Source organism: Bos indicus, chromosome 17 (genome assembly GCF_029378745.1).
Source record: "Bos indicus isolate NIAB-ARS_2022 breed Sahiwal x Tharparkar chromosome 17, NIAB-ARS_B.indTharparkar_mat_pri_1.0, whole genome shotgun sequence".
Lineage (NCBI taxonomy): Eukaryota > Metazoa > Chordata > Mammalia > Artiodactyla > Bovidae > Bos > Bos indicus.
Genome location: NC_091776.1, coordinates 43,527,443 through 43,547,462, shown reverse-complemented (window position 1 = coordinate 43,547,462; position 20,020 = coordinate 43,527,443). Strand labels below are relative to the sequence as shown.

At 38.1% G+C, this 20,020-nt stretch overlaps 1 protein-coding gene across 1 annotated transcript in view; it reads right to left on the bottom strand.

Moving 5' to 3' along the window:
• Positions 1 to 19,279, bottom strand: part of ASIC5 (acid sensing ion channel subunit family member 5) — a 54,469-nt gene extending 35,190 nt beyond the window's left edge. The window contains exons 1-3 of the mRNA XM_070769216.1: positions 19,240 to 19,279; positions 16,382 to 16,688; positions 62 to 299 (exon numbers count right to left, since the gene is read on the bottom strand). Coding sequence (XP_070625317.1) covers positions 62 to 299; positions 16,382 to 16,688; positions 19,240 to 19,279 — 585 coding nt within the window. The remainder of the gene's footprint in view (positions 1 to 61; positions 300 to 16,381; positions 16,689 to 19,239) is intronic.
• Between the last annotated feature and the right edge of the window lie 741 nt (positions 19,280 to 20,020).

Below are 20,020 nucleotides of genomic sequence, written 5' to 3'. Positions count from 1 at the left end.
AAATAATACGAAGAAGTAGCTTGTTATATTGATGAAATTTGAAGAAATATTGCAACATTACCTCTGGGCCACATGGCTTTCCAAAAAATTCACATTCTAACAATGTGCTGCTGTTGAGATAAAAACCATTTTCCTTGACAAATTCTGTAATGCTGAAGTTTCGCTCACTTGCGAGGAAATCAATAGCCTCTTTAGAGCCAGTAGAATTGGTACTGATTTCCTGAAGATGAAGGACTTTGGATACAATATTCCATAAGAAAAAAATTATGCCAAATGTGGCTGCAGCTCCTGCTTGGAACCTATTTGTGGGAATAAAGGCACTATTTAGAATAATAAACACTTGTTGTTATCTCAAAGATGGTATCTGAACTCTATCATCTTCTCCTCCTATCTCCTATATTTTCCCTTATTTGTAATACATTCAAGCAAAATTGGATTACTAAGAGGTCTTTGTCACCTGCTGCAATCTACCTTGAATTTCTACATATAGTTTCATTTACCTAGAATACCTTCCAGACCTTGCTCTGGATACATCCAAATGGATCTTCACCCAACACAGAGAGGTATTAGGAATTGTTAACACTATAGGAATCAGATTTCCAGGGTTCACATCCAAGCCCTGCTGTGCTCTATGCTGAATCTGTGTGGCTGCCTCAACTGCATTGCTAAACCTCTCCCTCTTGTCTGCATCTGGTTACAACCTGCAGTTCATTGCAGAGTGGAGTTGTGGTTGTTCTGTACATTGTGTATGTGGATCTGCAACCCCAGCTTGTCTGCACTGGGCAGATCCCCCAGCCCTGTCCAGTCTCCTCAGACAGCTTCTGCTCCTGGGTCAAGCACGGGTGCAATCTGAAAAAGATGCCAACTCCTCCTGCAGGTCACCGGCACCACCAGGATCAGAGATGAAACACGCATTCCCAGCTCATGTTTCTTTCCTTCATTTCAAATTTATCTCCCTTTCTAGTCACGGATCCTGTTGACTTTAGATCCAACACCAGAAACAGAGGCAACAGACCTGCAAAGACTGCTTACCCAGCCCCTATGTTTCAGTGGGCTGAATCCCTATAGTAAACCCCTGGTTTTCTGCCATTCACAGTGGTTCTGCTTCTTGGATGGAGCCCTGATTGTCACAGCCATCTAAGGCTATGATAGTGCACTTTTTCATCTCACTGTCGCACAGCTTCCTCACTTATGAAACTGGTATTTGTTAATACAACAATGATGAAGGTTAATATATTGATATATTTTAATAACACGTCAAACAATCATTTAGATGATTGAACTACTTTTCCTAACATATTTAGAAGAGTGTAAGGTAAATATTTATTAAATAAATGCCTCATTATTGGCAAAGCAACTTGCTGGCAATCAAAGCAGAAGTAATGTGTTTGCCCTAATAAGTGCCTTGTAATTCTTTTATTTTGCTGGACAATTTCTGCTTTGCATTCTGTATGGTTCTTTATTTTCATACCTTAACTTCTTTCAAAATGTGATTTTCATATTTTGGATATTATATTATATTATTACACAATCTGAAATGGAACAAACTTTCTTTCCTCAAATCGGATGCCAAACAGCATGGAATAAAATACATAGCCAGTTGGTAAAGAATCTGCCTGCAATGTGGGAGACCTGGGTTTGATCCCTTGGTTGGGAAGATCCCCTGGAGAAGGGAACTACTCCCCACTCCAGTATTCTGGCCTGGAGAATTCCATGAACTGTATAATCCATGGGGTCACAAAGAGTGACTTTCATGTCATTCTTGGTGAGCATACAGGACCACGCGATGCATGGTTTGTGTGTGACTTTGCTTCTATGTCACAAAATCTATATTTTATTTTCACTTTCCTTTTGTATTATCTGTACTGTAATTTTTCATTCTCAGGGCAGTCACATTAAACCCTTTCTCAATCAAGGTGGGATATACACAAAACCAAAAATGGGAAAAAAAAAAAAAACAACCAAACCAACAGCATATCCTTTTAGAGATGCAAAACAGCTTTTTTGGACCAGTTTTTAATAGAATACCTTATGTAACTAGCTCTAAGCCTTGCAAGAACTAGGTCCCAGAACCCTATAAATATTCTCTTTGACCTCCTTTTTCTTCAGAGACACTATTAAGCCTCCACCCTTGTGGTATTTTATCTAACTAGAATATATTTAACAACCTTGATTTTCTTGGGCAAAAGTGTTTTTAGTGATCTTTTGAGGAGTTAAAAACCTACACTAGTAACAGATTTTGTGAAGAAGAAGTGTTTGCTTTAAATGGAGGGATGAACCTTTGGCTGGCTTCAGGTTTCTAACTCTGACTGACAGGGGACCAAGGGTCTGCTCCAAAGCCCTGCGACCTTGGAATCCTACACCACTTCATACAATGTTCACTGCATTCTTTTCATGATGATTATGCAGAGAAATGAAGAAATTATTACAGGTGTAGGAGGTCTGAGCACAATATATTAAAAGGTTAAAGAGGAGAGCATTTTAGAACATTATTTTAGAACTATTTTTTATACTATTAATAGTTAGATCATAGAGTAATTTAGGTGGATGAATTAAACTTAGTGAATAAAGTCCAACATTATTTGGAACAAAGGAAGTGATAAATCTTGTGAGACATTTTTGTTTAGCATAAAATCTAAGTGTTTTGCTCCAAGTTTATTTTCAACTTTAATTCAAGCTCCAAAACTCTTCCAAATATAATTTGTCAGAAACCTTGTTTAGTGATAGCTTGTCTTACTCTTTCATTTCCTATACTGATAAGTCTAGTAAAACAAAACAATAAAAATACATCAATATGTTTAAACAGTTTAATAACTGATAACCAATTACTAAACCCGTCTTTCTTAGGTGTGTTAATACCTCTAAGTACATTTCCCCAAATTATATGACCCAAATGAGTAAGCTTCATTTCAAGTCCACATTGATGCCTCACTCAGTCCTTTGTTGAGCTCCATCAAAATAGATCCAAGTGTATGTGTGTTAGAATCAGTTTCCAGATCCTCTGCTCTAACTCAGCATTTAAAAAGAAACACCCACAAGGATTCTTCTCCAATTTATGAAAGAGTTCTTACCTGTCAATCATTACAAATCTTAGCATATAATGCACCTGGTGTATAGCAATCTCAAGGCCCGTAACAAAGGCAAACACTGGTGGAAGACTCCTCTAAGAATTAATCAAAGCTCCTTAAACTTTGTCTTGTCCTGTTATGCACATATTTCTGGCTAGGGTGAAGCTTGGCATTAAACATAGGATATTTTAGCCCCTACTGGATCCTCTGAATTGAGAAAAGTTGAAGTAATATGATAAAATTTGTCATTTCATTTTTATTTTGTGAGTTATTAAAAAATAGGGTTTTAAAATTTTTATTGGAGTATAGTTGCTTTATAACATTTTGTTAATTTCTACTGTACACAAAAGCAAATTACCTGTATGTATATATATACTCCTTCTTTTTTGGATTTCCTGCACATTATTTTAAATGAAACTGGGTTGTTGTGTGCAAAGTCCAGATTATTGCAATATTAAAAAATGTGAAGTGTAGTGAAGTGAAGACGGTCAGTCATGTCTGACTCTTTGCGATCCCATGGACTGTAGCCTACCAGGCTCCTCCATCCATAGGATTTTCCAGGCAAGAGTACTGGAGTGGGGTGCCATTTCCTTCTCCAATTAAAAAATGTACACAGGTTAAAATTTACATGATTTTTATCAATGAAGTAATTAAATATTTATAAAATCATATTTATTCTTAATAGTCAATCCTTACCATATTTTATCTCATAATATTTATTTTTGATCTCCTAAAACTAAGACATTATGTTATTTAAAGCTATGGTTAAAATTTTAGCTGCCAATTTAAAATTTGCAACTGAAATACATAGTTTTTCAAACTTCCTTTATATGGAACATGAGGGAAAATGTTTGAAGACCACTGGCTGTGAGAACAGGGGAGTTCGCAACCTAAGTTCTTTTCCTGATCCATCAGTCATTTGCTAAAGAGTGTTGGTGAGATACTGGTGAACTGACATTCAAAGTATCTATTTGTAAAATCAGACTTTGAGAGTTGAAAATGTCTCTAACCACGACAGTATTGATGATGTATTACTTGCTACCTAAGAAAGAGTAATTTTCTTATAATTCATAATTTTCCTCTTCTACAATTTTAGTTTCTACACTATTGAATCTCATTTTTCATCTGGATATTAACTATATCTAACTGCAGGGTACACTATCAGTTTTTTCTTAATGCCACCATCCAACACCAGAGTTTAAATCATTGACCTGAGATTTGGATTATGCAAAATAAACTTTTTGTTTAGTATTTTATTTTATTTTTTAATTTAAATTTATTTATTTTAATTACTTTACAATATTGTATTGGTTTTGCCATACATCAACATGAATCGGCCACGGGTGTACACGTGTTCCCCATCCTGAACCCCCCTCCCACCTCCCTCCCCGTACTAAAAACATGAAAGTACTTAAATTATAGGGTATTAAATATTTTCCTTGAGATCATTCTTTTTTTAATCCATGCATTTCCCGATCAGCACTGCTTGAGTTGCAAATGTAAGTTTAGGTACGCTGTGTGTTTTTCCATTCATCCCAGAGTGTTGTCTAACACCATGTGACTTTTTTCTTTCATGGTTATTTCGTGTGTGCTGTGTAATATCTATATATTAGTTAATATGCCAAATTTCTTCCTATTATTGACTACTTATTTCACTCTGTTGTAGTTGATAAACATACTCTGAATGATTGCAAATCTTCTAAATGTATTGAAGCTTGTTTTATGGTCTTGCTACAACTTGCCCTAGAAAGTGTTGCATGCACACATGAGAAGAGTGTGTAATCTGCTGTTATATAGAGTGATCTATAGGTATTATGGGCCTAAGTATTACACATTTGCATTTTATTTAATTTATTTATTTATTTATTTTTTTCTACAAACTCCATAAGACTATTCTATACGTCAGTGTCTCTTTTGCTGTCTCGCACACAGGGTTATCGTCACCATCCCTCTAAATTCCATATATATGCGTTAGTATACTGTATTGGTGTTTTTCCTTCTGGCTTACTTCACTCTGTATAATAGGCTCCAGTTTCATCCACCTCATTAGAACTGATTCAAATGTATTCTTTTTAATGGCTGAGTAATACTCCATTGTATATATGTACCACAGCTTTCCTATCCATTCATCTGCTGATGGACATCTAGGTTGCTTCCATGTCCTGGCTATTATAAACAGTGCTGCGATGAACATTGGGGTACACGTGTCTCTTTCCCTTCTGGTTTCCTCAGTGTGTATGCCCAGCAGTGGGATTGCTGGGTCATAAGGCAGTTCTATTTCCAGTTTTTTAAGGAATCTCCACACTGTTCTCCATAGTGGCTGTACTAGTTTGCATTCCCACCAACAGTGTAAGAGGGTTCCCTTTTCTCCACACCCTCTCCAGCATTTATTGTTTGTAGACTTTTGGATCGCAGCCATTCTGACTGGTGTGAAATGGTACCTCATAGTGGTTTTGATTTGCATTTCTCTGATACTGAGTGATGTTGAGCATCTTTTCATGTGTTTGTTAGCCATCTGTATGTCTTCTTTGGAGAAATGTCTATTTAGATCTTTGGCCCATTTTTTGATTGGGTCATTTATTTTTCTGGAGTTGAGCTATAGGAGTTGCTTGTATATTTTTGAAATTAGTTGTTTGTCGGGTGCTTCATTTGCTATTATTTTCTCCCATTCTGAAGGCTGCCTTTTCACCTTGCTAATAGTTTCCTTTGATGTGCAGAAGCTTTTAAGTTTAATTAGGTCCCATTTGTTTATTTTTGCTTTTATTTCCAATATTCTGGGAGGTGGGTCATAGAGGATCCTGCTGTGATGTATGTCGGAGAGTGTTTTGCCTATGTTCTCCTCTAGGAGTTTTATAGTTTCTGGTCTTACGTTGAGATCTTTAATCCATTTTGAGTTTATTTTTGTATATGGTGTTAGAAAGTGTTCTAGTTTCATTCTTTTACAAGTGGTTGACCAGATTTCCCAGCACCACTTGTTAAAGAGATTGTCTTTAATCCATTGTATATTCTTGCCTCCTTTGTCAAAGATAAGGTGTCCGTATGTGCGTGGATTTATCTCTGGGCTTTCTATTTTGTTCCATTGATCTATATTTCTGTCTTTGTGCCAGTACCATACTGTCTTGATGACTATGGCTTTTCAGTAGAGCCTGAAGTCAGGTAGGTTGATTCCTCCAGTTCCATTCTTCTTTCTCAAGATCGCTTTGGCTATTCGAGGTTTTCTGTATTTCCATACAAATTGTGAAATTATTTGTTCTAGCTCTGTGAAGAATACCGTTGGTAGCTTGATAGGGATTGCATTGAATCTATAAATTGCTTTGGGTAGTATACTCATTTTCACTATATTGATTCTTCCAATCCATGAACATGGTATATTTCTCCATCTATTAGTGTCCTCTTTGGTTTCTTTCACCAGTGTTTTATAGTTTTCTATATATAGGTCTTTGGTTTCTTTAGGTAGATATATTCCTAAGTATTTTATTCTTTCCGTTGCAATGGTGAATGGAATTGTTTCCTTAATTTCTCTTTCTGTTATCTCATTATTAGTGTATAGGAATGCAAGGGATTTCTGTGTGTTGATTTTATATTCTGCAACTTTACTATAGTCATTGAGTAGTTCTAGTAATTTTCTAGTGGAGTCTTTAGGGTTTTCTATGTAGAGGATCATGTCATCTGCAAATAGTGAGAGTTTCACTTCTTCTTTTCCAGTTTGGATTCCTTTTATTTCTTTTTCTGCTCTGATTGCTGTGGCCAAAACTTCCAAAACTATGTTGAATAGTAATGGTGAAAGTGGGCACCCTTGTCTTGTTCCTGACTTTAGAGGAAATGCTTTCAATTTTTCACCATTGAGGATAATGTTTGCTGTGGGTTTGTCATATATAGCTTTTATTATGTCGAGGTATGTTCCTTCTATTCCTGCTTTCTGGAGAGTTTTTATCATAAATGGGTGCTGAATTTTGTCAAAGGCTTTCTCTGCATCTATTGAGATAATCATATGGTTTTTATTTTTCAATTTGTTAATGTGGTGTATAACATTGATTGATTTACGGATATTGAAGAATCCTTGCATCCCTGGGATAAAGCCCACTTGGTCATGGTGTATGATCTTTTTAATGTGTTGTTGGATTCTGATTGCTAGAATTTTGTTTAGGATTTTTGCATCTATGTTCATCAGTGATATTGGCCTGTAGTTTTCTTTTTTTGTGGGATCTTTGTCAGGTTTTGGTATTAGGGTGATGGTGGCCTCATAGAATGAGTTTGGAAGTTTACCTTCCTCTGCAATTTTCTGGAAGAGTTTGAGCAGGATAGGTGTTAGCTCTTCTCTAAATTTTTGGTAGAATTCAGCTGTGAAGCCGTCTGGACCTGGGCTTTTGTTTGCTGGAAGATTTTTGATTACAGTTTCAATTTCCGTGCTTGTGATGGATCTGTTAAGGTTTTCTATTTCTTCCTGGTCGAGTTTTGGAAAGTTGTACTTTTCTAAGAATTTGTCCATTTCTTCCTCCTTGTCCATTTTATTGGCATATAATTGTTGATAATAGTCTCTTATGATCCTTTGTATTTCTGTGTTGTCTGTTGTGATCTCTCCATTTTCGTTTCTAATTTTATTGATTTGATTTTTCTCCCTTTGTTTCTTGATGAGTCTGGCTAATGGTTTGTCAATTTTATTTATCCTTTCAAAGAACCAGCTTTTGGCTGTGTTGATTTTTGCTATGGTCTCTTTTGTTTCTTTTGCATTTATTTCTGCTCTAATTTTTAAGATTTCTTTCCTTCTACTAACCCTGGGGTTCTTCATTTATTCCTTTTCTAGTTGCTTCAGGTGTAGAGTTAGGTTATTTATTTGACTTTTTTCTTGTTTCTTGAGGTATGCCTGTATTGCTATGAACTTTCCCCTTAGGACTGCTTTTACTGTGTCCCACAGGTTTTGGGTTGTTGTGTTTTCATTTTCATTCGTTTCTATGCAAATTTTGATTTCTTTTTTGATTTCTTCTGTGATTTGTTGGTTATTCAGCAGCGTGTTGTTCAGCCTCCATATGTTGGCATTTTTAATAGTTTTTCTCCTGTAATTGAGATCTAATCTGACTGCATTATGGTCAGAAAAGATGCTTGGAATGATTTCTATTTTTTTGAATTTACCAAGGCTAGCTTTATGGCCCAGGATGTGATCTATCCTGGAGAAGGTTCCATGTGCACTTGAGAAAAAGGTGAAATTCATTGTTTTGGGATGAAATGTCCTATAGATATCAGTTAGGTATAACTGGTCTATTGTATCGTTTAAAGTTTGTGTTTCCTTGTTAATTTTCTGTTTAGTTGATCTATCCATAGGTGTGAGTGGGGTATTAAAGTCTCCCACTATTATTGTGTTATTGTTAATTTCTCCTTTCATACTTGTTAGCATTTGTCTTACATACTGCGGTGCTCCTGTGTTGGGTGCATATACATTTATAATTGTTATATCTTCATCTTGGATTGATCCTTTGATCATTATGTAGTGACCTTCTTTGTCTCTTTTCACAGCCTTTGTTTTAAAGTCTATTTTATCTGATATGAGTATTGCTACTCCTGCTTTCTTTTGGTCCCTATTTGCATGGAAAATCTTTTTACAGCCCTTCACTTTCAGTCTGTATGTGTCCCCTGTTTTGAGGTGGGTCTCTTGTAGACAACATATGTAGGGGTCTTGTTTTTGTATCCATTCAGCCAGTCTTTGTCTTTTGGTTGGGGCATTCAACCCATTTATGTTTAAGGTAATTACTGATAAGTATGATCCCATTGCCATTTAGTTTATTGTTTTGGGTTCGAATTTATACACCATTTTTGTGTTTCCTGTCTAGAGAATATCCTTTAGTATTTGTTGGAGAGCTGGTTTGGTGGTGCAGAATTCTCTCAGCTTTTGCTTGTCTGAGAAGCTTTTGATTTCTCCTTCATACTTGAATGAAATCCTTGCTGGGTACAATAATCTGGGCTGTAGGTTATTTTCTTTCATCATTTTAAGTATGTCTTGCCATTCCCTCCTGGCTTGAAGAGTTTCTATTGAAAGATCAGCTGTTATCCTTATGGGAATTGCCTTGTGTGTTATTTGTTGTTTTTCCCTTGCTGCTTTTAATATTTGTTCTTTGTGTTTGATCTTTGTTAATTTGATTAATATGTGTCTTGGGGTGTTTCGCCTTGGGTTTATCCTGTTTGGGATTCTCTGGGTTTCTTGGACTTGGGTGATTATTTCCTTCCCCAGTTTAGGGAATTTTTCAACTATTATCTCCTCAAGTATTTTCTCATGGTCTTTCTTTTTGTCTTCTTCTTCTGGAACCCCTATGATTCGAATGTTGTAGCGTTTAATACTGTCCTGGAGGTCTCTGAGATTGTCCTCATTTCTTTTAATTCGTTTTTCTTTTATTCTCTCTGATTCATTTATTTCTACCATTCTATCTTCTAATTCACTAATCCTATCTTCTGCCTCTGTTATTCTACTATTTGTTGCCTCCAGAGTGTTTTTAATTTCATTTATTGCATTATTCATTATATATTGACTCTTTTTTATTTCTTCTAGGTCCTTGTTAAAACTTCCTTGCATCTTCTCAATCCTTGTCTCCACGCTATTTATCTGTGATTCCATTTTAATTTCAAGATTTTGGATCAATTTCACTATCATTATTCAGAATTCTTTATCAGGTAGATTCCCTATCTCTTCCTCTTTTGTTTGGTTTGGTGGGCATTTATCCTGTTCCTTTATCTGCTGGCTATTCCTCTCTCTCTTCATCTTGTTTAAATTGCTGAGTTTGGGGTGTCCTTTCTGTATTCTGGCAGTTTGTGGAGTTCTCTTTATTGTGGCTTTTCCTCACTGTGTGTGGGTTTGTACAGGTGGCTTGTCAAGGTTTCCTGGTTAGGGAGGCTTGTGTTGGTGTTCTGATGGGTGGAGCTGTATTTCTTCTCTTTGTTCAGTCGCGCTCCTTCCGAAGAGTTGGATTGCTTTTCTGGGTGCCTGATGTCCTCTGCCGGCATTCAGAAGTTGTTTTGTGGAATTTACTCGACGTTTAAATGCTCTTTTGATGAATTTGTGGGGGAGAAAGTGTTCTCCCCGTCCTACTCCTCCGCCATCTTGGCTCCTCCCCACAGTGAAATTGTTTAACCAAATTTCACTCTGCCAGAGTCCATCCCCAACCAGGGTCCTTCCTTCAGCACAGTGTTGTGTGGGTCCATAGATTGAGTTTTTGGTTGAGAAACAAAGAAAAGCTTTGATCAGAGAATGGAGAGGCCGCAGCTGCAGCTCTAGTGTCCAAGCTCTCGCGCACAAAACGCAATCAGGGCTGCCTTATAGGGATCTGGTGGGAGCACAATCAGGGCTGCCTTATAGGGATCTCCACATTTGCATTTTAAAACAAGCAAGAGAAGAAATAAGAATAAACACACATTTATAATGTCTTTTAAAATTGCAAAAGTATATTTACACGTGCTTTTAGTTTTTCATATGGATTTGAAAACTCTCTGAGTTCACTTGCTTTAAGTCTGAACAACTTTTTAGTATTTCTTGTATGATGGGTCTGCTAGAATGAATTCTCTCTGAATGTTTTTATTTTATCTTCATTTTAAAGATACATTTTTGTGCAAACTTGGGGAGTTTTGACACATTATATTAAAAAGAAATTTTTCCACTGTATTTTCTCTCCTCTTCTGGTACTCTCATTTTACATATATTTTTATGCTTTTTAGTATCCCCCATTTCTCTGAGGCCCTTTTAATTTTCCTTCATTTAGTTTTTCTCTCTGTTTCTCAGCTCACATACTTTGTTAATTTATCTTCCAGTTCACTGATTCTTTCTTTAGCCACCTCAAACCTATTGCTCAGTCCCTTAATGGATGTAGTGAATTTTTCACTTCAGTAATACACTTTTCAAAACCAGAATGTCCTTTTGGTTCTTTGTATAATTTCTGTCCTTACTGATATTGTTTGCTTAGTGAGACATTATATCTTCCTTTATGTCTTCAATCACAGTTTATTCAATTATTTGTATTTATAATAGCTGATTTGATGTCTGCTAAGTCTGATATCCCATGTCCAAGGTAAGAGAAACCCAGGTAAGATGATAGGTGTTGCGAGAGGGCATCAGAGGGCTGACACGTGGAAACCATAACCACAGAAAACTAGCCAATCTGATCAACAGACCACAGCCTTGTCTACTCAGTGAAACTAAGCCATGCTGTGTGGGGCCACCCAAGATGCACGGGTCATGGTGGAGAGGTCTGACAGAAAGTGGTCCACTGGAGAAGGGAATGGCAAACCACTTCAGTATTCTTGCCTTGGAAACCCCATGAACAGTATGAAAAGGCAAAATGTTAGGATACTGAAAGGGGAACTCCCGGGGTCAGTAGGTGCCCAATATGCTACTGGAGATCAGTGGAGAAATAACTCCAGAATGAATGAAGGGATGGAGCCAAAGCAAAAACAATACCCAGTTGTGGATGCGACTGGTGATAGAAGCAAGGTCCAATGCTGTAAAGAGCAATATTGCATAGGAGTCTGGAATGTCAGGTCCATGAATCAAGCTAAATTGGAAGTGGTCAAACAGGAGATGGCAAGAGTGAATATCGACATTCTAGGAATCAGCGAACTAAAATGGACCGGAATGGGTGAATTAAATCAGATCTACTACTGTGGGCAGGAATCCTTTGGAAGAAATGGAGTAGCCATCATGGTCAACAAGAGTCCGAAATGCAGTACTTGGATGCAATCTCAAAAACAACAGAATGATCTCTGTTCATTTCCAAGGCAAACCATTCAATATCACAGTAATCCAAGTCTATGCCCCAACCAGTAACGCTGAAGAAGCTGAACGGTTTTATGAAGATCTACAAGACCTTTTAGAACTAACACCCAGAAAAGATGTCCTTTTCATTATAGGGGACTGGAATGCAAAAGTAGGAAGTCAAGAAACACCTGTGGTAACAGGCAAATTTGGCCTTGGAATGTGGAATGAAGCAGGGAAAAGGCTAATAGAGTTTTACCAAGAGAATGCACTGGTCATAACAAACACTCTCTTCCAACAACACAAGAGAAGACTCTAAACAAGGACATCACCAGATGGTCAACACCGAAATCAGGTTGATTATATTCTTTGCAGCCAAAGATGGAGAAGCTTTAGACAGTCAGCAAAAACAAGACCGGGAGCTGACTGTGGCTCAGATCATGAATTCCTTCTTGCCAAATTCAGACTTAAATTGAAGAAAGTGGGGAAAACCACTAGACCATTCAGGTATGACCTAAATCAAATCCCTTATGATTATACAGTGGAAGTGAGAAATAGATATAAGGGACTAGATCTGATAGACAGAGTGTCTGATGAACTATGGATGGAGGTTTGTGACATTGTACAGGAGACAGGGATTGAGACCATCCCCATGGAAAAGAAATGCAAAAAAGCAAACGGCTGTCTGAGGAGGACTTACAAATAGCTGTGAAAAGAAGAGAAGCGAAAAGCAAAGGAGAAAAGGAAAGATATAAACATCTGAATGCAGAGTTCCAAAGAATAGCAAGGAGAGATAAGAAAGCCTTCCTCAGTGATCAATGCAAAGAAATAGAGGAAAACAACAGAATGGGAAAGACTAGAGATCGCTTCAAGAATATTAGAGATACCAAGGGAACATTTCATGCAAGATGGGCTCGAAAAAGGACAGAAATGATATGGACCTAACAGAAGCAGGAGATATTAGAAGAGGTGGCAAGAATACACAGAAGAACTGTACAAAAAAGATATTCACGACCAAGATAATCACAATGGTGTGATCACTCACCTAGAGCCAGACATCCTGGAATGTGAAGAGAAGTGGGCCTTATAAAGCATCACTACGAACAAAGCTAGTGGAGGTGACGGAATTCCAGTTGAGCTCTTTCAAATCCTGAAAGACGATGCTGTGAAAGTGCTGCACTCGATATGCCAGTAAATTTGGAAAACTCAGCAGTGGCCACAGGACTGGAAAAGGTCAGTTTTCATTCCAATCCCAAAGAAAGGCAATGCCAAAGAATGCTTAAACTACCACACAATTGCGCCCATCTCACACTCTAGTAAATTAATGCTCAAAATTCTCCAAAGCAGGCTTCAGCAGTAGGTGAACCATGAACTTCCAGATGTTCAAGTTAGTTTTAGAAAAGGCAGAGGAACCAGAGATCAAGTTGCCAACATCTGCTGGATCATGGAAAAAGCAAGAGAGTTCCAGAAAAACATCTATTTCTGCTTTATTGACTATGCCAAAGCCTTTGACTGTGTGGATCACAATAAACTGTGGAAAATTCTGAAAGAGATGGGAATACCAGACCATCTGACCTGCCTCCTGAGAAACCTATATGCAGGTCAGGAAGCAACAGATAGAACTGGACATGGAACAACAGACTGGTTCCAAATAAGAAAAGGAGTACATCAAGCCTGTATATTGTCACCATGCTTATTTAACTTCTATGCAGAGTACATCATGAAAAACGCTTGGCTGGAAGAAGCACAAGCTGGAATTAAGATTGTCGGGAGAAATATCAATAACCTCAGATATGCAGATGACGCCACCCTTATGGCAGAAAGTGAAGAGAAACTAAAAAGCCTCTTGATGAAAGTGAAAGAGGAGAGTGAAAAAGTTGGCTTAAAGCTCAACATTCAGAAAACGAAGATCATGGCATCTGGTCTTCTTGGGAAATAGATGGGGAAACAGTGGAAACAGTGTCAGACTATTTTTTTGAACTCCAAAATCACTGCAGATGGTGATTGCAGCCATGAAATTAAAAGACGCTTACTCCTTGGAAGGAAAGTTATGACCAACCTAGATAGCATATTGAAAAGCAGAGATATTACTTTGCCAAGAAAAGTCCATCTAGTCAAGGCTATGGTTTTTCCAGTAGTCATGTATGGATGTGAGAGTTGGACTGTGAAGAAGGCTGAGTGCCGAAGAATTGATGCTTTTGAGCTGTGGTGTTGGAGAAAACTCTTGAGAGTCCCTTGGACTGCAAGGAGATCCAACCAGTCCATCCTAAAGGAGATCAGTCCTGGGTGTTCATTGGAAGAACTGATGCTAAAGCTGAAACTCCAATACTTTGGCCACCTCATGCGAAGAGTTAACGCATTGGAAAAGACTCTGATGCTGGGAGGGATTGGGGGCAGGCGGAGAAGGGGACGACAGGGGATGAGATGGCTGGATGGCATCACTGACTCGATGGACATAAGTTAGAGTGAACTCCAGGAGTTGGTGATGGACAAGGAGGCCTGGTGTGCTGCAGTTCATGGGGTCACAAAGAGTCAGACACAACTGAGCGAGTGAACTGAACTGAATTGATGTCTGATATCTAAGTTGGGCAATTTATGTTGACTGTTATTTAAGATTCCTCCATCTATTTATGGCTTGATAACTTATTTTTTTTTACCACTAATAATATTTCACTGAGTTGTAGGAGTTGCTTCTGTATTTTGGTGATTAGCTTCTAAATGGTTGTTTTTTTGAGTAAATTGTACCAGTTATGGTTGTTTCTCTCAGGAAAATTTCTGTTAAGGTCCTCACACTGGCATACTCAAAATGATATGTGCAATTTCTTTTTAATAATGGCTATCTTCAACCAGCCTTGCTTTTGTTAGACCATATACCATTTGGACATCCCTCGTGGTCCAATGGTTAAAAAACTGCCTGCCAATGCAGAAGACGTGAATTCAATTCTTGCTCTGGGATCCCATGTGTGGCGGGACAACTAAGCCCATGCATCACAACTACTGAGCTCACGCTCCAGAACCCAGAAGATGCAACTACTGAGCACATCCGCCCTAGAGCCTGTGCTTTACAACAAGAGAAGCCACAACACTGAGAAGTCTGTGCACCGCAACTAGAGAGCCGCCTCCCACCGGCTGCAACTAGCGAAAACCCGCACACGGCAGTGAAGACCTGGTGCCACCAAAAAGAAGTAGAGAAATTAAAAAGTTTTTAAATAAATAAAATTTTAAAAAAGAACACATGCCATTTAAAATACAGTATGGTGCAACCGTATTGAATATCTTTGTGGGGCCTTTGGTTTTGTTTTACTCTTTGGCACCTTGACACATATCTTGAAATAAATCTAACTATTACCCATGCTGTAATATCAACTATATATTGAACCCTGGTGCTTCCCTTGTGGCTCAGATGGTAAAGAATCTGCCTGCAATGTGGGAGACCCAGGTTCGATCCCTGGGTTGGGAAGATCCCTGGAGAAGGCAATGGCAACCTGCTCTAGTATTTGTGCCTGGAGAATTTCATGGACAGAGGAGTCTGGCAGGCTACAGTCCATGGAGTCGCAAAGAGTCAGACGAAACTGAGTGACTAACACACACACATTGAACACCTGTCCAAAGAACCACCCCAGGGATGAGACAAAATGGTGTATATACCACCTGAACTAATGTAACAGAAAATGCATGAAGTAGATATTACATCATTTTGTACACACAGAAGTTGAAACTTTAAAAGGTGAAGTGATTTGTCCATGGCCAAATAGCTGATTAGTGGTGAATCTGAAGGAAACTACCTCCCCCACCTGCTAGGTGAAAATCCCATGTACAGAATTTCAGGCTTGACCACAGGCAGTAACAAGGGTTTTCATGAATGGCCTCATGGGGAAATTCCCTCCCTACTCCCCACAGGAGACCTGGTACGCAATCAGGGACTTGCAGATCTCTGGAGGGAGTTGTGGTCAAGGGTGCAATAGCAACAGAGTGCTGAACCAAGTGTGTGCACAGGTCACATGCCCATGGAGCTGGGCATGTTCCTATCACAATAAACATCTCACCCTGAACACATGGGAACTTTTCACATCTCCAACTTTAGCACAGTGCTTTCCTGTATCTTCAAGTTATTCCTCATCTCCCCCTACAAACTGCCTGGCCACCTTTTGACACTCACACTCCGTGACACCTAGACAGGGACGTCACCTGTCTGTCCTCTGTGCTCGCAGAGTCCTTGCACATACCTTTCATGTAATCTACAGTCACCATATATATTGCATTGTGATTGCTGATGTTTCTCAGTTTTTGGCTAATTGAAATAAACTTTTTAAATGCAAGGATAAAGACTTGTACATCTATTTAACCACAGGGTTTGGTGCTTAGCCTAGCATATAATTGTGGAGGGAAAAAAGGAAGAAAAAAAGGAAAATAGAGAAGAAATCAATAAGCTTCTTAGCACCCAACATTTCTGTTTTTAAGACAATTTAAGACCACGAGTGGTTTTGTGTATATTAAATAGCACACAATAAACTATTTCAGTCATCCAAGGAAGATTATACCTAGTAAAGTTACAGAGACTTATTAAAAGTGTAGTTTTTACCTGTTTAAATTGCAGAAGGTCACAGCTGGGAACTCTATCTTCTCCACATACTGTACCTCCATAGATGTCGTGGTGGGCCACCTGAAGTAATTGACGAGACGGCTGTATACCTGCCAGATGAGGAGACTGATGGAGCCCAGGACCACCAGCAACCAGATCACCTTGCGAATCCTACTCGGATTCCTGACAATGTTGTGGACTCCGTGGAAGGAAGTGGAGATGGCAAAGTCATGGTCAAACTTCCTACGGTCAGTGTGAGGTGGCAAAGTTTTCTTTGAAAGGTAGAGCTTGATCTTTTCCAAGAGTCCTTAAATTCAACCAAAGACAAAATCAGCAATAAGTTAGGAAAACCTAACACTGTATGTGAAAAACACAACTCACATGACTTTAAACATGCTCCCTTTTATGTGTACACATAAGGACTCAAAATTCATCTTGAGTTGCACAGATTCTTCAGGAGTCAAGAAGTGTCTACTATAGAGATCTAATAAGTAGGTGAGGCCTCTCATGAGAGAATGCCTCTAGTTAATGCAAACTTACTTTAGCCCATTTCTTATTCTAATAGTGTATTTCTCTTTAGTCAAATAGGAAAAATATTCTCTGCCTCATGAGTTGGTTGTATTAAATAAAAAACACCTGGGGATAGCTTGGCACCTCACCCAGACCATGATAAGTACTCAATTCATATTAGCAGCTTGTGTTTTTCTATTAATTTGGTAGTGATGTGGTAGATGGAAAAGTTTCATGTCTAAAATTCTCATTTAAGAAATGAGTTCTTGGGTCTTCCTTGGTGGCTCAGTGGTAAAGAATCTCCTGTCAATGCAGGACACATGGGCACAGTCCCTGATCTGGGAAGAGGCTACATGCCGTGGAGCAACTGAGCTCTCGTGTCACAACTACTGAGCCTGTGCTCTGGAGTCCAGGAGATGTGACTGCTGAACTCAACATGCTGCTGAAGCTCGTGCACACTAGAGCCCACGCTCCACAACAAGAGAAGCTGCTGCAATGAGAAGCCCACATACCGCAACTAGAGAAAAGCCCAGACAGCAACAAAGACCCAGGGCAGCCAAAAATAAATAAATAAATAAAGAGAGATGAGTTCTAAGTCTCGCAAATGCTCATGATTAGCTGAATTAACTTATATCCTTTGTTTCAGTTTAGGAAGTATTCTTTCTGTCAACTAATCAACATTAATTTATTGTGTTTATTGGAAATTTTTGGAAATTAATTAATTTATAGGAAATTAATTAATTTCCAAAAGGTTTCATTAAATCATTAGTTAACATTCCCCAGGTCTCTAATCAATTAACTAAGTTTAAGTTATGGGATATACAATGATGCATAAAGACACCTATGAACATTTTCTAAGGGACTCTATCTCATCTGCAAAGCATTAGGGCACAATTACAAATTGTTTTATGATTGTTTTACACAGATTGTACACTGAGCAGGAAATTACGTATTAGTCTGATTAGCTTGACTTTGTACTAAGATCTTATAATATCTCCACGAATGGTTTTTTAAAATTTTTTGAATTTTAAACAGGTTATATATAATATATATATTATATATATATCCTGTCATGTGGTTATATATTAATACATACTTATTATATATATATGGGGGTTCCCAGGTGGCTCAGTGGGTAAAGAACCTGCCTGCAGTGCAGGAGGCGCTGGAGATATGGGTTTAATTCTTGGCTCGGGAAGATATCCTGGAAGAGGGCACAGCAACACTCCAGTATTCTTGCCCGGAGAATCCCATGGACAGAGGAACCTGGCAGGCTACAGTCCACAGGTCGCAAAGAGTTGGACATGACTGAAGCTACTGAGCATAGCACATTTTCTTTATATACATATATTCCTGCACGCGGAATCTCAGCTTCCTGACAAGGGATCAAACTCATGCCACCTGCGGTGGAACAGCAGAATTTTAACTTACTGGACTGCCAGGGAAGTCCCTAAATATGTGTATTTATAGTAACTGCACAGATCCAGAGCAAAATCAGAAATGTATGAAAAGCTTTTGTTATTATTACTGATGAGCAAAATAAACTTAATAATGCTTGTTTACATACTATTTATCCATTAGCTACAATACATGTGCGGAATTGACTCTGACAGAAGGACAATTCAGTCTCAAGGAACCTGATGCCCTTCCTTCCACAAGGGAAGAGTGATCTAGAAATCAGTAATTGGTCAACTGCAGTGTTTCTGGTTGTAAACATTACTCTGAAAAATGTAAGTTTTAAGTAGCTCTGTCAAAACTCAGCTCATTTATTATAAATCTACTTCTTGACAACTGCTCTGACTTTCCTGGGGTGTTCTCCATCATTTGCTAGGGCATTAAAAGAATTCTTAAAAATATTTTTGGATGGATAGTGAAGTAACAAGGTCATGTATTACTGTCAGGAAGATTAGAATTTGTTTAATAAGGAGTCTACCAGTCTACAAAGCAAGAAACTTCTTACTTTACCACTGAAATGGATACTTTGTAATTATTGCAAGTGGCCCTTGCATTGAATATTGATCTTTACAGAAGCATTCTAAAGAACATCAAACAAGATTTGCTGTATTTTAATATAAAAATTGTAGGCACATGATAAATAGAAACCAAATAAATAAAACTACAAAAACTGATTCTGGTATACAAGGATATTTTAAAACTGCATATATTTGACTCCTGCATACAAAATAACACTTTTCCTAGGTAACAGAAACTGTATTACTTATAGTATATCCAAGTAATATTGGAAATCAAATTTCCCCAATGAAAATCTAACCTCCTTTTCCTTTGTTAATTTCTGGCTTTTACAGATAAAAATTCTACCTGTTCTGAGGATTTTACTCCTTACCCACCTTTCTTAGCCTGGGTGTTTGATTTCTCAAACTGCTCCATCTCCAATTTCAATAAGCAGGAGTCCTTGAGGTCTAACCAATTTCCATCAATAACCATACTCATTTTGTGGCCTTTATATAAAATACAGCAGTTGAGGCTATAAAACGTGGGCGCAATTTAAATGTTTGTGTTGCTATGCTTTGCTTCATAAAGTGCATAACCTGCAAGCTGAACACACTGGCAGAACCAGCTATGGGCCTCCGTGGACTCATGAGAAGCTGGCAGAGTGAAACCAAAAAGTGTAATTAAGGAAACCATTTTCTCAGAACTAAAGGGACAATCCCTACAGATATTTGTGGTTTTAGAATCCCCCTGAACAGGCCACGTGACTCTGAAGACTCACCCGGGAGAAAGTCTTGTTCTTTATTTCCACCTCTCTTTACATCACTTTGAATCAAAATGCAGTTGGAGTGAAATTTGTGGGGATAAAGATGCCTTTTCCTTGTTGAATTTTCTTTCTAAATAGCGGATGAAGGTTTTGAACAGAAATAATAATCAAATGAAAATGACAAAATAAAACCCCAGAAAAATATCTCCTTGAGAGGAAATGGTTGTTGAAAGCATTCAAACTCAATCGAGCACAAAGGCTGGTTATTTGTTCATAGGAACAATTCTGAGAAATTATAAGCATTTATTATATTAAATAATAAACTGGAGACTATGCATTGTTGTGTTTAAACGGCACCATCTCTTGACAGAACTGAGGAACTGTCTGTATCACTACTTAAAGCCTTTTAGAGT